This window comes from Carassius carassius, chromosome 7 (assembly GCF_963082965.1).
Source record: "Carassius carassius chromosome 7, fCarCar2.1, whole genome shotgun sequence".
NCBI classification, from domain to species: domain Eukaryota; kingdom Metazoa; phylum Chordata; class Actinopteri; order Cypriniformes; family Cyprinidae; genus Carassius; species Carassius carassius.
In genome coordinates, this window is record NC_081761.1 from 21,942,310 (window position 1) to 21,962,042 (window position 19,733).

The 19,733-nt window shown below is 35.5% G+C and overlaps 1 protein-coding gene across 1 annotated transcript in view; it reads left to right on the top strand.

Annotated features, from left to right (window-relative positions):
* The window catches only part of cnnm2b (cyclin and CBS domain divalent metal cation transport mediator 2b), a 49,184-nt gene extending 31,857 nt beyond the window's left edge, over positions 1-17,327 (top strand). Inside the window, exons 2-7 of the mRNA XM_059554205.1 lie at positions 8,316-8,459; positions 8,768-8,905; positions 10,563-10,732; positions 11,036-11,129; positions 14,658-14,836; positions 16,187-17,327. Coding sequence (XP_059410188.1) covers positions 8,316-8,459; positions 8,768-8,905; positions 10,563-10,732; positions 11,036-11,129; positions 14,658-14,836; positions 16,187-16,399 — 938 coding nt within the window. The 3' untranslated portion in view covers positions 16,400-17,327. The remainder of the gene's footprint in view (positions 1-8,315; positions 8,460-8,767; positions 8,906-10,562; positions 10,733-11,035; positions 11,130-14,657; positions 14,837-16,186) is intronic.
* The last annotated feature ends 2,406 nt before the right edge of the window (positions 17,328-19,733 follow it).

Sequence of the window (19,733 nt, forward strand, 5' to 3'; positions counted from 1 at the left end):
TTGTGAGCCAGTTCATCAAATACATTTAAAAGAATCAGGCTGTGCACAAATTGGACATCATGTATCACGGTGGCAATTTCTTCAGTTCAAAAAACAAAAAACAATATATGATTTTAAGAAATGTAGTGAAGTAAAAAGTACAATATTATGCTTTGGAATGTAGTGAAGTAAACGTTTCCCAAAATAAAAATAGTCTGATGAAGTATACAATACTTGAACAGTGATAAGGTAAAAATACTCCTTTACTGTCCACCACTGTATACAAAGCACACATAATATTATAAAAGCCTGAATATGAACTTGTAATTGAGATATACATTTGAAATGAAGTCTTTGTATTCTTGATTTCACGCTAGACGCCATGTATTAACTCTTTAAAGAAACAAGATATTAGGTTCTGTATTGCATATGTCTGCTGTAACGCTATGTTTTAAATATGTGACTTTAGAATTAAGGTACAGTCACACTTACCATTGTTCTGTGGATTTTCAGGGGCAAAATAGATTTGAAAGTGACTTCTGTGTGAGCAATGCTTCACAAATCCTTACACTATTAACAAGCGACCTTTATGCCCATGGAATTTTGCTAATGTTATGCACCTTCGGAATGTACAATGTAATAAGTGTCAAAACAATATTAAATCTGCTGTATAATTTCTGCAGCAAAAAAATATGTAATTGGTATCCCATGGAATATACAGCATAATGACTTGTGTCTATGTTTTCCTGTCTTCGATTATTTAAACAATAATTCATCCCCTGCAGTGATTTTATGGAAAGCATATCAATCCTCAGAATTCTAAAAATCATAATATCTACAAATCATTATTTAAGTTTCCTTTTATTCAAGCTGTGACTCCACAAACAATGAAGCCAAATTGTAATCTTGGGATAGAAATAATCCCTGCAGAGAACAGATGAGAAGCTAATATCCTTGTTTCCTTGAAGGGGTGAGATATGGTGTACTCAAGGGAACCTGTGAGGGAAAATACATAAAGTAAACATGTTTTTTTCCACTGTGGCCTGAATAAACCCCTCTTTTTGTGCAGAGATTTAATGCTTGAGCACTTATTTATTTAGTCTTGTGGCTTCTACTACCCCTTGACCCTTGGCCTTACGTTCTCTCTTCAAGGGTGATTCATTTCCACTTGCATACAAAGGGTTTACTGATGTTATTAAAACACTGTCTTGTGGAGTTGTTTTCTGTGGTAACACTGGAAACCCTTGCTATCAAGTATCTTCTTTTTGAGATTTACTTGTTTAAGTTTGTCTGACCTTGAATGAGATTTGTAGATTTAGATTATAGTGTTGTGCAGATGGGTTGTTTGGACAAGAATCTAGATCAGACAAGAGGTTATTGGTTGGAATGCACCAAATTTTTGGCAACCGAAATTATTTGGCTGTAAATAGCAAAAAATAAAAAGAATAAGCAGAAGACTGAATAAACTGTATCGAACAATGACGTGAAATAGAGGTGCGCACTAATGCAGTAAACATGTCAGCGGTGTAGAAGCATTTAAACCGTCCAAGAAAGACGCAAAAATAATTACAAGCACCGATAGCGAGAGACTGTTTAGTACTGTAGGGCTGCACAATTAATAGAATTTCTAATCATGATTACAATTATGGATGCTACAATTACGTAATCGTTCAAAGCAGCAATTAATCGTTCAAAGTCCACTTATGTTATTCTGCGTGCTTAAGATGCGTTTTTTTCTTTCTACATGTTATCTTAAGGGTTTTTCCCCATTATTTTAATTAACATTATAATACCATTCATATTTTACATTTTTTTTATAATTTAAAGAAGAAACCAATCCAATGTATAGTTGACATTTGAGGATTAATACTATAGAAAAGCACTAAAAGAGTGTTTTCAGCTTATTTTCATATAAAAATACAACATGCAGTTGCATTCAATGTAAATGTAAATTGTGACAATCGTAATTAATAATCGCAATTACAATTTAAAGGGAATAATCGACAATTATGATTTTTGTCATAATTGTGCAGCCCTAATCGCATGTCTTAGATGAGAAGAGGAAGGGTGGCTGTTGCTGGTTACTGTATGATGATTGAAATTGTGAAATGGCCTTAAACAATAAGTAAATAAATGGCAGAACATTATGTTTTCTAATACACGCATTAATTGAATTTATTCAAATAATGCTGCACGGGCTCACGGCGTGAGGAAAAACAGTTGAACAGTAACGTTTTTCAAAGGCATGTGACAATGTGATACGTGTGACAAACATCTTTCCAAATTCTTAATGAGAATCATTTAGGGTGGTGTTGGCGCAGTGGATAAGACACACGTCTTTGGTGTGAGAGACCCGGATTCGAATCCACTGTGAGACACCAATGTGTCCCTGAGCAAGACACTTAACCCCTAGTTGCTCCAGAGACGTGCGACCTCTGACATATATAGCAATTGTAAGTCGCTTTGGATAAAAGCGTCAGCTAAATGTAAATGTAAATTTATAAATCTGGTGTTGTCAACAAAATCAACAAAAAGAAGCACTGTGGATTCTTCCTGGGGCTTTCCACCAAAATAAAAGCTCCATCAACATTCATAAATGTTAATATTGTAATTTTACTGTTGTTCTATAAAATAAAATAAAATAAAATAAGATAGTAAAACAATAATAATATATTATATAATAATATATATGATAATAATAATTACAACAGCTATGCCTATATTAACACATTTGTTATAACATTCACACATAGTGTTCAAATCTGTAATAGATTGGTATCTGTGGGATCTGAAATATTTTCTAATGGTTTAAAATAAATTTCTTCTGCTCAGTAAGGCTGCATTTATTTGTACTAGTGTTGTTTTTGGTGGCCTGTTTTAATTTTAGTTTTAGTCTAGTCTTTGTGTGAAGCTGTCATTTGAGTTTTTATTAGTTTTAGTCATGTTCATACTCTTTTTAGTCTAGTCTAGTTTTAGTAGATGAAAACTGATAAGATTTAGTCTAGTTTTAGTCTTTTTTTTTTTTTAGTAATGCCAGTCTTCCAGTCAATATAGTACAAGTACCTAGTAGTATAGACAAAACCAAAATTTTATTTTAATCAAACCAATTTCAAACAAGGTTATCCTATTATATTATTGTTACCTTATAGACTCAAGAATACATCCATTCCAGACACGGAAGACTCTCTGGTTTGAATTTACAACATTTATTTTACCAACCAAACATGTTAGAAGTACACACACATACACTTTAATAAAAACAATAAATAAAATAAATAAAAACAAAATCTGCTAATTTTTCTCCCAAAGACAAACCCCGGCTGACCTCCCATCGGTCCCTTTCTCTGTGTGAAGGCTGATTTATCCTTGACGCGTCTGCAAATTCGCTTGTGTGAGCGCAGAAAATATGATTTCATCGCGTTGTTGCCAGAAGTTCGCTTTGAATGTGCCCAAACTCATTTCGCATGGCGGAGTGCACAGCATTTTTTGTAACTTTATGCATAGCTCTGCATCTGAACATGCACGAATTCAGGGCGGTTCTAACCAAACATGCACGTCTGTGCCTGCGTTTGTGTGAAACAGAAGTAGTTTAATGTTAAAGTTTAAAGTTGCTTTTTGCTTTTTTAATTTTATGCTGTTTGCATAGCTTGTCCAAGGCTTCTTACTTGAAGTATGTTTTATTTTTATTGTATAAAATAGAATAAGAATTAATTTAGATATTAATTATACACTATTTGCTTACAGTTGTCTTGTGTTTGATGCGAAATACAGCCAATAGTTTAAAATTGCTCGCAGTCAGTGGATTCAGGCGAATGTATAAATCCCAATTAACTTTGTTGTCGTCTTCTAAATAATGCTGGGAGTGGGGCTTGAGGAAGTGACGTTGCCTGCGTGTGCGCAGTGCGACCTGATGCAGCCCTTGAAGTGAGACACAGGAAACAGAAATACTGAAAATAGTAGTAACGTGACTAAACAAGACGAAATAACTTTATAACATTTTGTTTCGTCTCATTTTGATCAACGAAAATGAAAATACATTTTAGCAGAGTTTTAATTTGTTTAGTTTCTTTTTTATTTTGTCAACAATATTGCATTATAAATTTAATTCTAGTCATCGTCACATGACCAGCATTTACGTTGCATCTCGTCTCGTTTTCTGCACGTGATAAAGGTTTGTTGATGACAATATTTAGCCATAATTTTCGTTGATGAAAGCAACACTAATTTGTACATTAAAATATACATGCCTGATTCAAAAAGGGGTCTCAAACAATAAAAATAAAAAATCTATCTATCTATCTATCTATCTATCTATCTATCTATATATATATATATATATAGGTGCTGGTCATATAATTAGAATATCATCAAAAAGTTGATTTATTTCACTAATTCCATTCAAAAAGTGAAACTTGTATATTATATTCATTCATTACACACAGACTGATATATTTCAAATGTTTATTTCTTTTAATTTTGATGTTTAGAACTGACAACTAAGGAAAATCCCAAATTTAGTATCTCAGAAAATTAGAAAATTTTATTTCTTTTAATTTTGATGTTTAGAACTGACAACTAAGGAAAATCCCAAATTTAGTATCTCAGAAAATTAGAATATTGTGAAAAGGTTCAATATTGAAGACACCTGGTGCCACACTCTAATCAGCTAATTAACTCAAAACACCTGCCAAGCCTTTAAATGGTCTCTCAGTCTAGTTCTGTAGGCTACACAATCATGGGGAAGACTGCTGACTTGACAGTTGTCCAAAAGACGACCATTGACACCTTGCACAAGGAGGACAAGACACAAAAGGTCATTGGAAAAGAGGCTGGCTGTTTACAGAGCTCTGTGTCCAAGCACATTAACAGAGAGGCGAAGGGAAGGAAAATATGTGGTAGAAAAAAGTGTACAAGCAATAGGGATAACCACACTCTGGAGAGGATTGTGAAACAAAACCCATTCAAAAATGTGGGGGAGATTCACAAAGAGTGGACTGCAGCTGGAGTCAGTGCTTCAAGAACCACTTCGCACAGACGTATGCAAGAAATGGGTTTCAGCTGTCGCATTCCTTGTGTCAAGCCACTCTTGAAGAACAGACAGCGTCAGAAGCGTCTCGCTTCAAAAAGGACTGGACTAATGCTGAGTGGTCCAAAGTTATTTTCTTTGATGAAAGTTAATTTTGCATTTCCTTTGGAAATCAGGGTCCCAGAGTCTGGAGGAAGAGAGGATAGGCACACAATCCACGTTGCTTGAGGTGATGGTTTGCGGTGCCATGTCATCTGCTGTTGTTGGTCCACTGTGTTTTCTGAGGTCCAAGGTCAACACAGCCATATACCAGGAAGTTTTAGAGCACTTCATGCTTCCTGCTGCTGACCAACTTTATGGAGATGCAGATTTCATTTCACAGTGCCAAAGCTACCAGTACCTGGTTTAAGTACCATGGTATCCCTGTTCAAAATTGGCCAACAAACTCGCATGACTTTAACCCCATATAAAATCTATTGGGTATTGGGAAGAGGAAGATGCAATATGCCAGATCCAGTAATGCAGAAGATGCTGAAGGCCACTATCAGAGCAGCCTGGGCTCTCATAACACCTAGTTCCACAGACTGATCGACTCCATGCCACGCCGCATTGCTGCAGTAATTCAGGCAAAAGAAGCCCCAACTAAGTTTTGAGTGCTGTACATGCTCGTACTTTTCATTTTTATACTTTTTAGTTGGCCAGGATTTCTAAAAATCCTTTCTTTGTATTGGTCTTAAGTCTTGGTATACGTTCACTTGTTGAATGGAATTAGTGAAATAAATCAACTTTTTGATGATATTCTAATTATATGACCAGCACCTGTATATATATTACTAGCTTAATGAATTTTATAAATTTTAATTAATACATTTTAATTCATTTTAAGTGCTTTGTTAGTATAATATCTGCTGGAATGTTAAAAAATGTTCAGTGTTAAGTAAATATTTTTTAAATGTTTTTTTTCTTTGAAAAGCAAGACAAAACAGTACAAAGTTAAATTCTGGTAATTTATGCAATGGTGTAAAAAAAATGGCAAAATACATGGAAAAAAACAAACAAGATAAACCTTGTTTTGCCCAGTGTTTCATTTTGTTCGGCTTTGGCTTCGGCCAAGAATTTTCCTTTCGGTGCATCCCTAGTTATTGGTCTAACCTATACACAAATGTAATACATGTGTATTAAATTGAACATAATATTTGAAATATATTTTTATATGAAATAAACACATATAAGAAACTGTTTTATATATTAACATATATGTAGTCCATACAAATATGTATGTTTATGTATTTATTGCCTCATATAATACCATACAAATATCATCATATCGATTTTATTAACATATAGAAATTTAATTTACTAAGGGGTTTTATATATGTTATAAACTTGCATCTTCATCTGAGAATGTGCTGTACTTGTGTGAAAAATATATGTTTTTCTATGGGTATATGCCATATGTTAAATTTCTTTTTGGGATAATAAGACAACAAATTTATTTTTAATAATATCATTAATCCAAACTTTGGTGATAAAAAATATAAGATTGCAAACATAAAGCACACTTTTCCCATGCTACATGCTTTATCTGAAGTCACTGTAGAGGCAAAATAAGGAAAAGAAGATACACACACTCAAGTTAATGCCACACTCCTTAAGCAGAGATTTATGCCCAATCATTGTTTGTGTGTTGTCATGGGGTTTGCCACAAGTGCGTCCCAGGCTTCCTAGTATTTCAGCAAATGGCCATCTGCATGTAAACGACCAGCTCTGAGACAGATCAGATCACCCAGCAGTCGCTTTGGTGAGAATATTGCCCAAGTGGAATGGAAACTTCATTTCAGGGCTAATATTAGCCTGGCTCTCTGGAAAATTCCTTCTAAAAGTTCACAAGCTGAGAAAAGGCAAAGAATTTGTTTGGTGTTTTGAATGACGGTATACACAAAAAGAGTTTGCGCTTTTGTCTTTGGGATGTGTATTAAAGCTTCACCCTTGTCCTTCTACAGGCTTTCAGTGTTTATTTAGTTCAAATAAACACCAATTATCAGAAACAGGAGCATGTTCTATTCTTCTTCAAATGTGTTTTTAAAAAAGCACAAGGCTTATGACATGTTGGTCCACTCCAGTGGATATTTCTCACTACTTTTGCTCAAAGACACAATAGACAATGTTTTGGGACTGAACCCAGTTATTCTAGACCTTTAGACCTTCAATATCAAAGACTAAACACTTCAGTGTTTTGGGGAACAGGGTCAGACTTTTGAACTTAGTAAAGAGAGCGTGGCTCTATGCCATAGACACTATGAGACACTATAGCGTGTTAATTGTACGGAGCGTAATAAAATAACTAGTAAGTGTAGGATTTGTTAAGATTTGGTGCAGAAACCACAGGAGGATTGTTGCTGTTGTCAAACATTTCAAACCTGTTTGATTGACCTTCTTCTGTGGAACACAATAAAATACCTCAGCGTTCTGAAAGGAAATTAGGTCCAGTGTTATTTTGTGTTCTGAACAGAAAATAAAGTCATGCAGGTTTGAAATGACATGAAGTGGGTAAGAGTGATTTAGGATAATTTTTATTTTTGAGTACCTTTAACCATACCTTTTAAGCTTGTTTACATTTCGATACAGTTAGAAAACACATTTCACGTGTGTAAATATAAATTTTTTACCCATACACAACTGTTACATATATTCATACAGTATATGAAATATGTTGTCATATGAAGTAAAAATGTGTAATACATTTTGGACATATATATATATATATATACATGTATATCTTGTACATGCATATCCACCCTAAATGGCAATAAATGTGATCCTGGACCACAAAACCAAAGTCATAAGTGTCAATTGTTTTGTTGTTTTTTTTTTATAAATAAGCTTTCTATTGGTGTAAAAATTTTAATCTGGAATCTGAGGGTGCAAAAACTCAAAATATAAAGAAAATGGTTGACATAAGTTGTCAAATTAAGTTCTTACCAAAGTTTTCCTATATTTACAGTAGGACATTAACAAAATATCTTCATGGATCTTCATTCATTATCTTTACTTAATATCCTAATGAATTTTGGCATAAAAGAAAAATCAATAATTTTGACCCATACAGTGTATTTTTGGCTATTGCAAATTATACAAATATATCCCAGCAATTTAAGACTGGTTTTGTGGTCCATGGTCACATATGTCATGTATGACATTCTGTAAGTGTAAATAAATGTATGTTTTAATTTGTAAACAGTTTACATCTTTAAACCAAGAATGATTTGTGTCTAAAAAAAAACATCTAAACAGCTCTATTACTTCCTAGGTAAATCTCACCTGGCAATAGTCCAGCGGGTTAACAACGAAGGAGAAGGCGACCCGTTTTATGAAGTGCTTGGCATTGTCACCCTAGAGGACGTCATTGAAGAAATCATCAAGTCTGAAATCCTGGATGAGACAGACTTATATAGTATGTGCCATGAAAGTCTTGTGTTTTCTTTACAAAGCAGCTTAAATAGTGCACTGTAAAATGAAACGTCTAATGTCATATGAATGAGTTCTACAATAACTCATGTTCATGTTAAACTACTTCACAGTTTCCCCAGTCTCTTGCTATGGCATGGTTTTAAGTAGTGAAATCTCTTTTAGCTTCCATTTAAAAATTTCACTTAACATTACAGAAACTTTTTTAAAGTATCATTGTAAATATACATTTGCAAATATACGACGAAAGGCGTTTTACACAACTTTCTTCCCGTCTTCCCACTTTTCCAACAGCCGACAACAAAACAAAAAAGAAAATCACCCATCGTGAGAGGAAGCAGGATTTCTCGGCTTTCAAGCACATGGACAATGAAATGAAGGTTAAAATATCACCCCAGCTTCTACTGGCTACTCTACGTTTCCTAGCTACAGGCAAGTGTACTGCATTGCTGCTTGATTTACCCCAGTGTGTCCTGTGACTGTAGTATGGTTAGGCTGCTCACAAAGAGGAGGAGCTTGGGCTCTGGGTTTTGGTAAAAGTTGAAAGTGAAAGCCATGTTGTTGATGTTTTTTTTGGTTTGCATTGTAAGGTTTTGCATTTAGAGGGGGGCAGCTTGTTTGGGTTAGCATATAAAAGATTGCCTTTGAGCAAACAGCTAAGAGAAAGAATGAAAAACATCTTTTGACACTGGCAAGAGAGCTTTCTCTTTCACGTTTCGGTTTCATAATGTGTGTTTCTCTAAGAAAGGAAAAAGATTTTGTGTAGAAGCCACAGTAGGATTGCTGTTATGGTTTTCTGCTGTAAAAGGTTATGTTGCTGTACTGCTTTTACAGATATATTTCTTAAAAACCAGGTTGTGGAATCAATTTGATTAAACATGAAATATCATATTAGATATATAACATATGCTACTGTTCAAAAGTTTAGGACTGGTAAGATTTTGTAATGTTTTGGAAAGAAGTCTCTTCTGCTTACCAAGACTGCATTCATACGGTAAAAACAGTTATACTGAAAAATATTATTACAGTTTCAAAGAATCTATCTATCTATCTATCTATCTATCTATCTATCTATCTATCTATCTATCTATCTATCTATCTATCTATCTATCTATCTATCTATCTATCTATCTATCTATCTATCTATCTATCTGTCTGTCTGTCTGTCTGTCTGTCTGTCTGTCTGTCTGTTTGTCTATCATCTACCTACCTACCTACTTGCCTACCTACAATTAAAAAAAAAACAATTATGCAGCAGAACAACTTTTTTCAACATTGACATGTTTTTACTGTATTTTTGATCAAATAAATGCAGGTTTGAAATTCATAGGTGAAAACTTATGAATGGTAATGTACATTCTATTTTTGTAAAACTGCTGATTCTTGCATTCTTGCATTCTTGCCGAATTGTTGACCTCCTACGAGTCATTTCCCTTTGCTTTACTGTCGATCAAGCCACTGTTAAAAGGTCCCAAGGGTGGTTGTGTATAATGGAGACAAAAAGGGCATGCCAAACATATTCTGACTGGAGTTCCCCTTTAAACCTAATACCAGGATTTGGTGAGAACCTTCCTATTGTGGCTTACACTAATCATTGATTAAATAAATACAATACTATTAACGTTTGCTGGTCAAGGAGGGACTGGCTGCCAGATTACATGGATACAGAACAATGTTACAAAGAGTTATTTAGCAACAGACGACCAACATAATGGACGAAACACTGCATACGTCATTAAATATTCACAGAAACTTTTATGCACACGATTGAAGGCATTAACTAGGATAAAAAAAAAATTTTGGTTCGCATTGTTTTAGAAGACTTAAAACAGTCAGAGAAGATTCACAAGGCAATCTTTTCACAGATGGATAAGCAGTTATTGAAACTTACTATTTGTCCAAAAAATGCTTGAATATCGGTATCCCTAGGTTTACTAATATACCGTGTGATCTTTTGAAACCAGGAAATGCAATTAAATGTAATAATTACCTTTATCCAAGGTTTAAAATGGCCCCGCGTTAACATTTTCAAGTGCAAGCAACCCACAGCAACACAAAGATGATGATCATGTCTGCTTTTGCTTTACAGAAGTAGAAGCATTTAGTCCAAACCAGATGTCTGAGAAGATCCTTCTACGTCTCCTCAAGCACCCCAACGTCATCCAGGAGCTCAAATATAATGAGAAGAATAAGAAGGCCATCGAACATTACCTCTTCCACCGCAACAAGCCTGTGGACCATTTCATCCTTATACTGCAGGTCAGCTTGGCTGTTTGGTTCAGGGCCGCAGAAGGCATAGAGAGAAGGGATTGAGCTTATTAGCCTAGAACAAGCTGGGATTTTCGCAAGTATTTAACACGCCCATTATGAAAAGTTTCAACTAATGTCTCTATGTGAAAGAAGAATATTGTAGTGAGTATTGCGAAAGACAACATTCCTTCTAAAGGGAAAAACTGAAACTAAAAATCTCCATCAGTATTAACAGTATCTACTTGAAGTTGCTTAAAAACAGTTTGTAGATATATTGAACGTCTGGTTTTCAAATGTGATCTGTTCTCTAAGGGGAAGGTGGAGGTGGAGGCAGGGAAGGAGGGAATGAAGTTTGAAGCTGGAGCTTTCTCCTCGTATGGGATGATGGCTCTCACCACGTCTCCAGGTAAGCACAACTAAATCCGAATAGTCCACCCAAAAATGAAAATGTTCTCATCTTCAGGCCATCCGAGATTTAGATGAGTTTGTTTATTATGGACCTAAATGTGGAGAAATTTAGCATACATCACTTGCTCACTAATGGATCCTCTGCAGTGAATGGGTGCCGTCAGAATGTGAGTCCAAACAGCTGAAATAAAAACATCACAATAATCCACAAGTAATGCACATGGAAAGTTGTGTGTTTGAAACAAAACCATAATTAAGAAACTTAAAATCCTTTCGTCCAGTTGAAGTCCTCTATCCATAAAATTGCTTTCTCCAGTAAAAAAAATGTCTTGTTTGAATCTGGAGATACATATGCTCAGATCAAGCACCATTTACAATTCCAAAACAGTTCTAAACAAAGATGTTTGTGTATTTTGATGTGAGAGGACAACAGAGGTTGGACTGGAGGAAGCTCGTATTTTGGCCAGAAGCAATGGTTTGAAGTTAAAACACCTTAATGATTAATTTGTTTCTTACAAACACACAGCTTTTAGCATCTGGACTGGAGTCATGTGGATTACTGTGATGTTTTTATCACCTGTTTGGACTCTCATTTTGATGTCACCCATTCACTGCAGAGGAGATCCATTGGTGAGCAACAAGCTTAACTACGTACATTTTGGATGGGTACATTTTAAGCAAATTTTCATTTTTGGGTGAAATTTTCCTTTAAGAAATAATACCCCAATGCAAATTTATCTGGATACCACATGATACACCCACATACCCTGATAAATTGCAGAAGTTTGTGGGCTGTATTAGTCCAAAAAGTATAAATGGATACATATTTGAAGATCTATGGGAAGCGGAGCCTCATTCTGGCACCTTTGACATAATATTTTCAACCTACTATGCACTAATCCCAGTCAGACATTATTGTATGAAGATTGTGATTCAGACATTCAAAGAAATAATATCATATTTCAGAAGGTCTCATTCCAGAGGTCAAATGGCAAGATAATTTAGGACTGCCATTAGTCTTGTAACTTTTTGTAAAAGTATTGAGACGGTAATCTGTAAGCAGTATGACGAGCAATATGACGTGAATAGTACATCTGTGGCAGAAGAAACCTGTGAAATGATTAAGATTCTATGTTTATTTCACAGTACACATATGTGTGCACCTGTCACCAGCACTACAGAGTAATGTGTCTTTTCTATGCTTTTTAAAAAAAATATGGTGCAACAAGATGAATGGATGGAATTAATCATAATAAACAATGATTTTGCGAATTATTATAGTTTATTAGACACTGTAGTATCAGTATATCAAATGCGGCCCATCTTGTGCATTTTATAATGTTTTTACAGTTTTGAGTCATTTCATAAGCTGATGTTTATGGACTGATGCCAGCATTCTAAAAAAAGTGTGTGTGTGTGTGTTTAAACAAACACAATTATCCAGATTTTCATTTTACATATATATATATAAACCTATGCTTATATACTGGCAAAATATGTTGACATGATATAAATTTAATCCAGTAATCCTGTGTCTGCTGACTTTTTGCAAATATATATCATAGTTATACATAAAATACATGAAAGTCCTTTTGGAGGAGCATCCACTAGCTTTTTTGAAATGATGGTGGAGTGGTTTCAAATTATTATGAACAGTTTTAGATCAGTTGAATCTTCTACCAAAGTATATCCATGTTCTAGTTCAGGGGAATAACCACAGAACATAGGGGACCTCTGGTGGTGACATTACGGGCCTACGGTTATACTAAGATGCCTTGATATGGAGGAATGGAGAATCTTTTCTTATTTTTCCAGATTAAAATAAGTGGGATTTAGTGATTTTCTTTAATCCTTGAAAGGATCTTTCAGTCTTTTTGCCTTCAGTTCTACCTTTTAGTCACCTTGTAGTTTTGTTTCCCACCTTTTTTGATGCTTTCCTCTTCTTTCTACTCTTTATTCTTCTCTGCAGTTCCTCTCTCCCTGTCTCGTATCTTTGTGGTCAGTAGGGCTGAGTCTGTTGCTGGATCTCCAGGTATAGTTAAACTAACATGCTTGTCAAGTCATATCATCCTTGTACGGCTCAACATGCGTATCCTAAATTCAATTGCAATGCTTATTTTCCAGTTGAAGCAATGACCAAATCATTTGTGACTAATCAAACAATGTGAAGGTCAGACATCTGTCTGTGACTCATTGTAAACCTTGCCATATATTACAGTAAACCCACAGAATCCCTCCCACACATTCTTACTTCACAGGCCTCCTGGAGTAAAGGGCGACAGCGGGGCCATACACACACACACCTCCGTACATATTCACCCACACACACATGCACACGCATACTGTTCCGTGTTCTCACATACCTCATGCTGACTACCAGCATGTAGGGTTCATGGTTGGGCCCCTTCAGGCCAGCACTGGAGCCTTGAACTAAAGACGCGGTGGCTACCTCACTCCACTTACATATCCAAACACGGATTACATACATTCCAACCAAATTGTGGCATTTGAAACCAGTGTGTGTATACATGCAAATGTGTGTTTATGTGTAAGAGCAAGAAAGAAAGAATAAATGCATGTACTGAAGTGTGAAAGTGAGCCAAATTAAATGTCTGTTAGCAAGCATTAGTGTGTGCGAGTTAAGAGAATGTTTGTGTGTGTGCACTTGTAAATTTCCCCTCTCTTTATGAAGTGGAAAACATAAGCTGTGTTTAATTAAAAACAAGCCAGTCTTCACTTTGAAAGCTCTTAGGCTTTTTATCATACTCTTGCCAGCGGCAACACTTTACAAACATGAAACACCCCCTTCAGAACTAGCGACGCTATTATTGAGTTCTAAAAAGCTGTTACAAGCTATTATAAAATTATAATATACCATGTGCTACTTAAAGTCTATATAAAGTTAGATTTGAGGGATAATATAGCATAATCCATGAATATCTACAAACATACACTACTGTTTGAATGTATTGGGTAATAGTGGTGATCTTTGAATATTTTTGAAAGAAGTCCATTATGCTCACCAAATGCATTTATCTGATCAAAAATACAAGACTATTGTGAAATATTATTCGATCTATTTTCTATGTGAGTATATTTTAATATGCTGATCTGTCACTTAAGAAGCATTTTATTATTGTCAGTTTTGAAAACAGTTGCGCTGCCATGACAACATTTTTTTCAGGATTCTTCGCCGAATAGACAGTAGAACAGTGTGTGTGTAACATGATAAATGCATTTACTGTTACTTTTGATTAAGTGCATACTTGCCGAATAAAAGTATAATTCAAAGTATTACTTAAAAAAAAGACCCTAAACTTTTGAATGAAATACTTTTAAACAGGTTCGAAAAACACGGCTATAGCTTGTACAAACAGATAGTCCCGCCCCTAACTCAGCGCCATGGGTTGAGCAAGTCATATAATTAATATTCATGAGCAAGGCTGATAAGTTCTGCATTCTGCACCCCTGATTGTATGTATTTGTTTTTTCGTGATGTAATGATGCTTTTCTTTTTCCTGTGCAGAAAACAAATCCCCCCCTCGGTCATTTGGACTGAACCATTCTGACTCGTTAAATCGTAGCGAGCGGATTGAAGCCATCACACCGTCACTGGGCAACAGTAACCATCAGCTCAATGCCTTCCTGCAGATGTATGTGCCGGACTATTCTGTCAGAGCTTTGTCAGACGTACAGTATATTAAGGTAAACAGAATTGCCTAAACACAGCAGCTCACTTTCAGTTTCTGCACATTTTCTTGTCATTACAACCAATATGCCCAAAACAAAAACATGTAATTCTTCAGAAGCCATCAATTGCACATTTTTGATACCATTGTGGCACCCATTGTTTGGCTTGCGGATCAGACTAGGGGCCCTCAATTCTGCAGAGTTTAACTCCAGCCCTAATCAAACACACCTGAGCAAGCGGATCAAAGTTGCAGGTAGGTGTGTTTAATCCAGTTTGAAACTAAACTCTGCAGGAAACTGGATCTTGAGGTCCAGAGTTGAGAACTACTGGTCTAAACTGTGACCCAGTGGCCTTAGTCCATTGGCAGATTGTGGCTATGGCCGAGTGATGAACATGGACTGTGGCTCAGTTACAAACCAATGGCTTTGGCTCAAAGACAAATGTGGATTTGAGTGTTAGCACTGGGATAGATATTTACTTGGGCACTGGGTTGGGACTGTGGCAGATGGAATGAACGTTCCAAAAGAGGGTTTTCACAGCGATTCCATAAAATAAGGCTCCCCAAAGAACCTTTCATTGCAAAATATGTTTGTTTCCTTACTGTGTAAAACATTTGAACAAATCTGAAGAATCCTTCTGTGCTATGGAAAGGTTCCATGGATGTTAAGTTATTCATGGAAACATACTGTAGGCCCTGTTTACACCTGGTATTAAGATGCACTTTGGTGGAATTGGATCACAAGTAGACAAGGGAGACACATACCCATTTACATCTGCTGTTTTAATCCAAACTACTTGCTTAAAATTAAATAAATATCAGTTGTAAGATGATATTTAAATGCTTAATTGGATCAGATGGATGGCATAATCAGTCATGGTAAAGTGGCTTTACAATGCAGGATGTAATTTATCTTTAAAAAGCTTTATAATTTCAGTTTGATATACAGTAAGCACTTTATATGGTTATGAGGGAGTAAAGAAACTACACTGGGCATGTTTCTTTTTGAGGGTAAAAGAGAAGAGTGGACAATGAACAGATCATTTTGAAATTCCAAAATAAAAGACAACAAAACCAATTTCCTATGGACCTATTTCATATTTCCAGGTTCTCAAAAGTGCAAGTCATCATAGTTGGGTAAACTCCTATAGTGGGGAATGGAAACTACAACAGATATCATTTTTGCGTTTCCATTTGTCCCAATAGTAAATTAAAAAAATCAGTGATAGTATGTCTATGATTTTGCAAGAGAGGGAAAAAATGCATTGCGAGAACGGCTACATTGCAGAAATTCACCCTAAGCTTATTAGAATTATCTAGTATTGTTTTAACCCAGTTTTTTTTTGTGTGTGTGTGTTTTTGACAGGTGACGCGCCAGCAGTATCAGAACGCCATCATGGCGTCACGCATGGACAAGACGCCACAGTCCTCAGAGAGTGAGTACACCAAAATCGAATTGACTTTGACAGACCTCCATGATGGAGTGACTGATGAAACCACCACCCTGTTCAACCAGACACAGAACTGTGTGGCCCACAACAAGACGAACCACACAGGCCACAGCGAGGGGGCCATCTAGCCCTCAGTGGGGTGGTAGAGCGAAACCCTGGAGCTGCTCACCACCCCAAACCACTCCACTCTGGTAGCGCAATTCTACTACTGGGAACTGAGCATGGGTTGACCCAAGGCAAAATGGAATACTCCAGAGACCCGGTCCGGTCCCATTCATTCAGATAAACCACGGCGTCTATGTCCCCCAGACCAAAGAGTTTGAAGGATGGACAGTTTTTTCTGCAGCTACACTCGAAATGCCCCGTGATGTTAACAAACACAAAGGAAAAACTCCAGGCAGATGTTGTAATAGGGTTAATCAAAGACTGTTCCAAATACTGCTTTGAAGGAAACCGTGAACCTAGAGGATTCTACTCACATATTTATTTATTTTGTATGCATCTGTACATACGTGCATGTCTGAGGATTTAATTGTGGGCACATGCAAGCACCAGTCTGTAAATTGTGCATGTGTATGTGTGTGCCTCTATGAGTGTCACTGATATCATGCACATGCTCTCTCTCTCTCTCTCTATATATATATATATATATATATATATATAGTTACAAATATGTACCGGTGAGGGTCTTTTACATGTATATTTCAAAAAAGCTTATTTTTATTGTTCTAAATCTGATCTATCCCTTAGTATCTTTTACTCCTTTTTAAAAAATTAATCACTATATTGCCTTTAAAAAAATCTTATTAATTTTTAACAAGTGCAATGAAACACATTTTATTTAAAAGATGATTTATCATGATTACTGTATTGTAAATTATAGTTCTATTTTATGCATGTATTGTATCTCATCTGTATATTTGTTCTGAGATATTTTGGATTCACTTCCAAAGATGAACAGGTCCTATTTGTCTGCTTTAAACGTTTAATTCTATCAAAGGCATAATAACTTCTCATTTAAATCTGAAGGCAGTCTGACAGGACTTTATGCAAGGGAGAATCAACATGCAGCCGTGCGATTCCTAACTGAATCTAGGCTTTAACAAAACGAGTCTTTACCACATCATTAAAACAACTACTACATTAAATTGTTCTACCCATCATGCGTCTGTAAGAAAGGTGCCATGGTGTTTAAATGGCTGTACTTGTGTGTATTACCTTTATGTATATAATGTTGACTATATTTTTTTTATTTATATGAATGCTGGAAACTCCTGCTATGCATATGTGTTTAGTATTGTACACATTTATACACTCAAAATGAAAATGTACTCACTCCAGTGGCCATACAAGGATGTAGGATGTTTGTTTCTTCGTGGAAACAGATTTGAATAAATTTTGCAATGGATCCTCTGCAGTGAATGGGTGCCGTTAGAATGAGATTCCAAAATTTTATTTGTATAATTAATTCTCCAGTGACAAACTGATCTTGGCTGAATCAGGAGAGATATATGCACAGATCAAGCACTGTTTACGTGCAAAAACAGCTCTAAACAAATATGTTCTTGGATTATGATGCAAGAGGAAATGGGAGGTGAATTTTACTGGAGACATCAATATTATGGATTATAAACTAATAACAGACTATGGCCAGAAGCAGTGGTTTAAAGTAAAAAAAAAAAACATCTTAATGGATGTGTTTCTTACAAACACGCAGCACCACCCATGATCAATGTGGATGTGGACATACTTTTTTTATCAGCTGTTTGGACTGTCATTTTGACGGCACCCATTCACTGCAGAAGATCCATTGGTGAGTTATTGACGTAAAGCCACATTTCTCCAAATCTGTATTCATGAAGGGACAAAGTCATCTACATCTTGGATCGCATGAGGGTGAGTACATATTGAGTAAATTTTCATTTTAGGGTGAACTATTCCTTTAATCATGAACCACTTATATTTTCTCTGTTGCCATACTTAGTTTTTTTTTTTTTGACCCGACCGCCAAGATAATCAAACAGCATACAACTTATTCCTATAACTATTCCTATATGTTATTATAGGTGGCAGCTGCATGACCCTGTTCCTACAGTGTCAGACTTTGTGGTAAATCTGATTCAGGCAGCTTTTAAGACATTGCCCTTGATGTTTTCATGTGTCCAAATGCTTATTTGAACCATTCTAGATTAATAACAGTAATGCCTTACTTGCATCATTGATACCTGAGTCAGTACCACAGACAGCCACTGCTTGGCACTATGATCTAACAATTTAGCCTAAACCTTGACAATGTTGTAGTCTTAAAACTGATGCTCTTTATACCAAAGAATATACTTAAAGAGGTGAGATCAGAGTGTTGGGCTTTGTTTAGTAAATTAAAGCCAACTTTGATTTATTTTTTTTCTTCCTAGGCAGATGCTCTTTTTGTGTTTAATACAGGTTCTGGCTTTTTACATGTCTTTTTTTTTCTAATTTGCTTTGTTAATGAATTGTAGCTACTTTGAACTAAAATGTAAACCCTATGGAGAAAAATGGTTCTAGAAAGTGCTATTAAACATTCATCAGTTTCACTGTGGTACTGTATTCTTTGTGCTGTCCTTTCATAAAAATCTACTATTTACATCACTGGCTGTGATCGTTACATTCCAGCATTGTTGCTGTCAGATGATCTGTCAGGAATGGTTAGAAAAGTGTAAGGCTCACATTGATCAAGAAACTGGTTTGTTTGAATGTTTCACATCATGTTCCAACATATTTCTTTTGTGATATACAGAATACATATATGAAGTGGTATTTTAGACCACTGTCACAGGAAATCAGTAATAGAATCTGAATATCATCCTGGTTTAGGCTAGTTAGGATGCCATGTTCTTTATTCTAAAGCAGAAAACCTGCTATGGCAAATAAATGTAGTTAAATGCTAACGTAGTTAGAAGTAAACAAGACAGGAGACCAAAAGTTATGGAAAACTATTTTTATTTAACATTGCAATGCAATTTCCCAACTGTATAAGTTTAGAACTCTATAAATCAGAAGCTATAATAATTCAGGGAACAATGAAATCGGAGTAGTGAAATCACATGCCCAACACAAACAAAAAAAAATTGGATTAATAAACGCCATGTCTATTTTGCTAGATCTCTTTTACAGACAAAACCGTTTTGCACCTTTTCCGTTTACTAAAAGGAAAACTAATAAGTCATTAAATATATAGTTTGTATTAAACATGGAATTAGGAAAAAGGTAAAAAAAAACAGAAAGGAACAAATACTCAGTATATTAGTAAGTTATTGGCACAGTTAACGCTACTACTGTATACTGTGCCAAATATAATTTGAAAACACTGGTTCAAACAGAAATATATGCAATGCTACCTATGACTATACGGAGGACTTCACCTGTTGAAGATGTATCTATGATACACTACTGGGAAAATTGGACGAATACTGTTTAAACTCA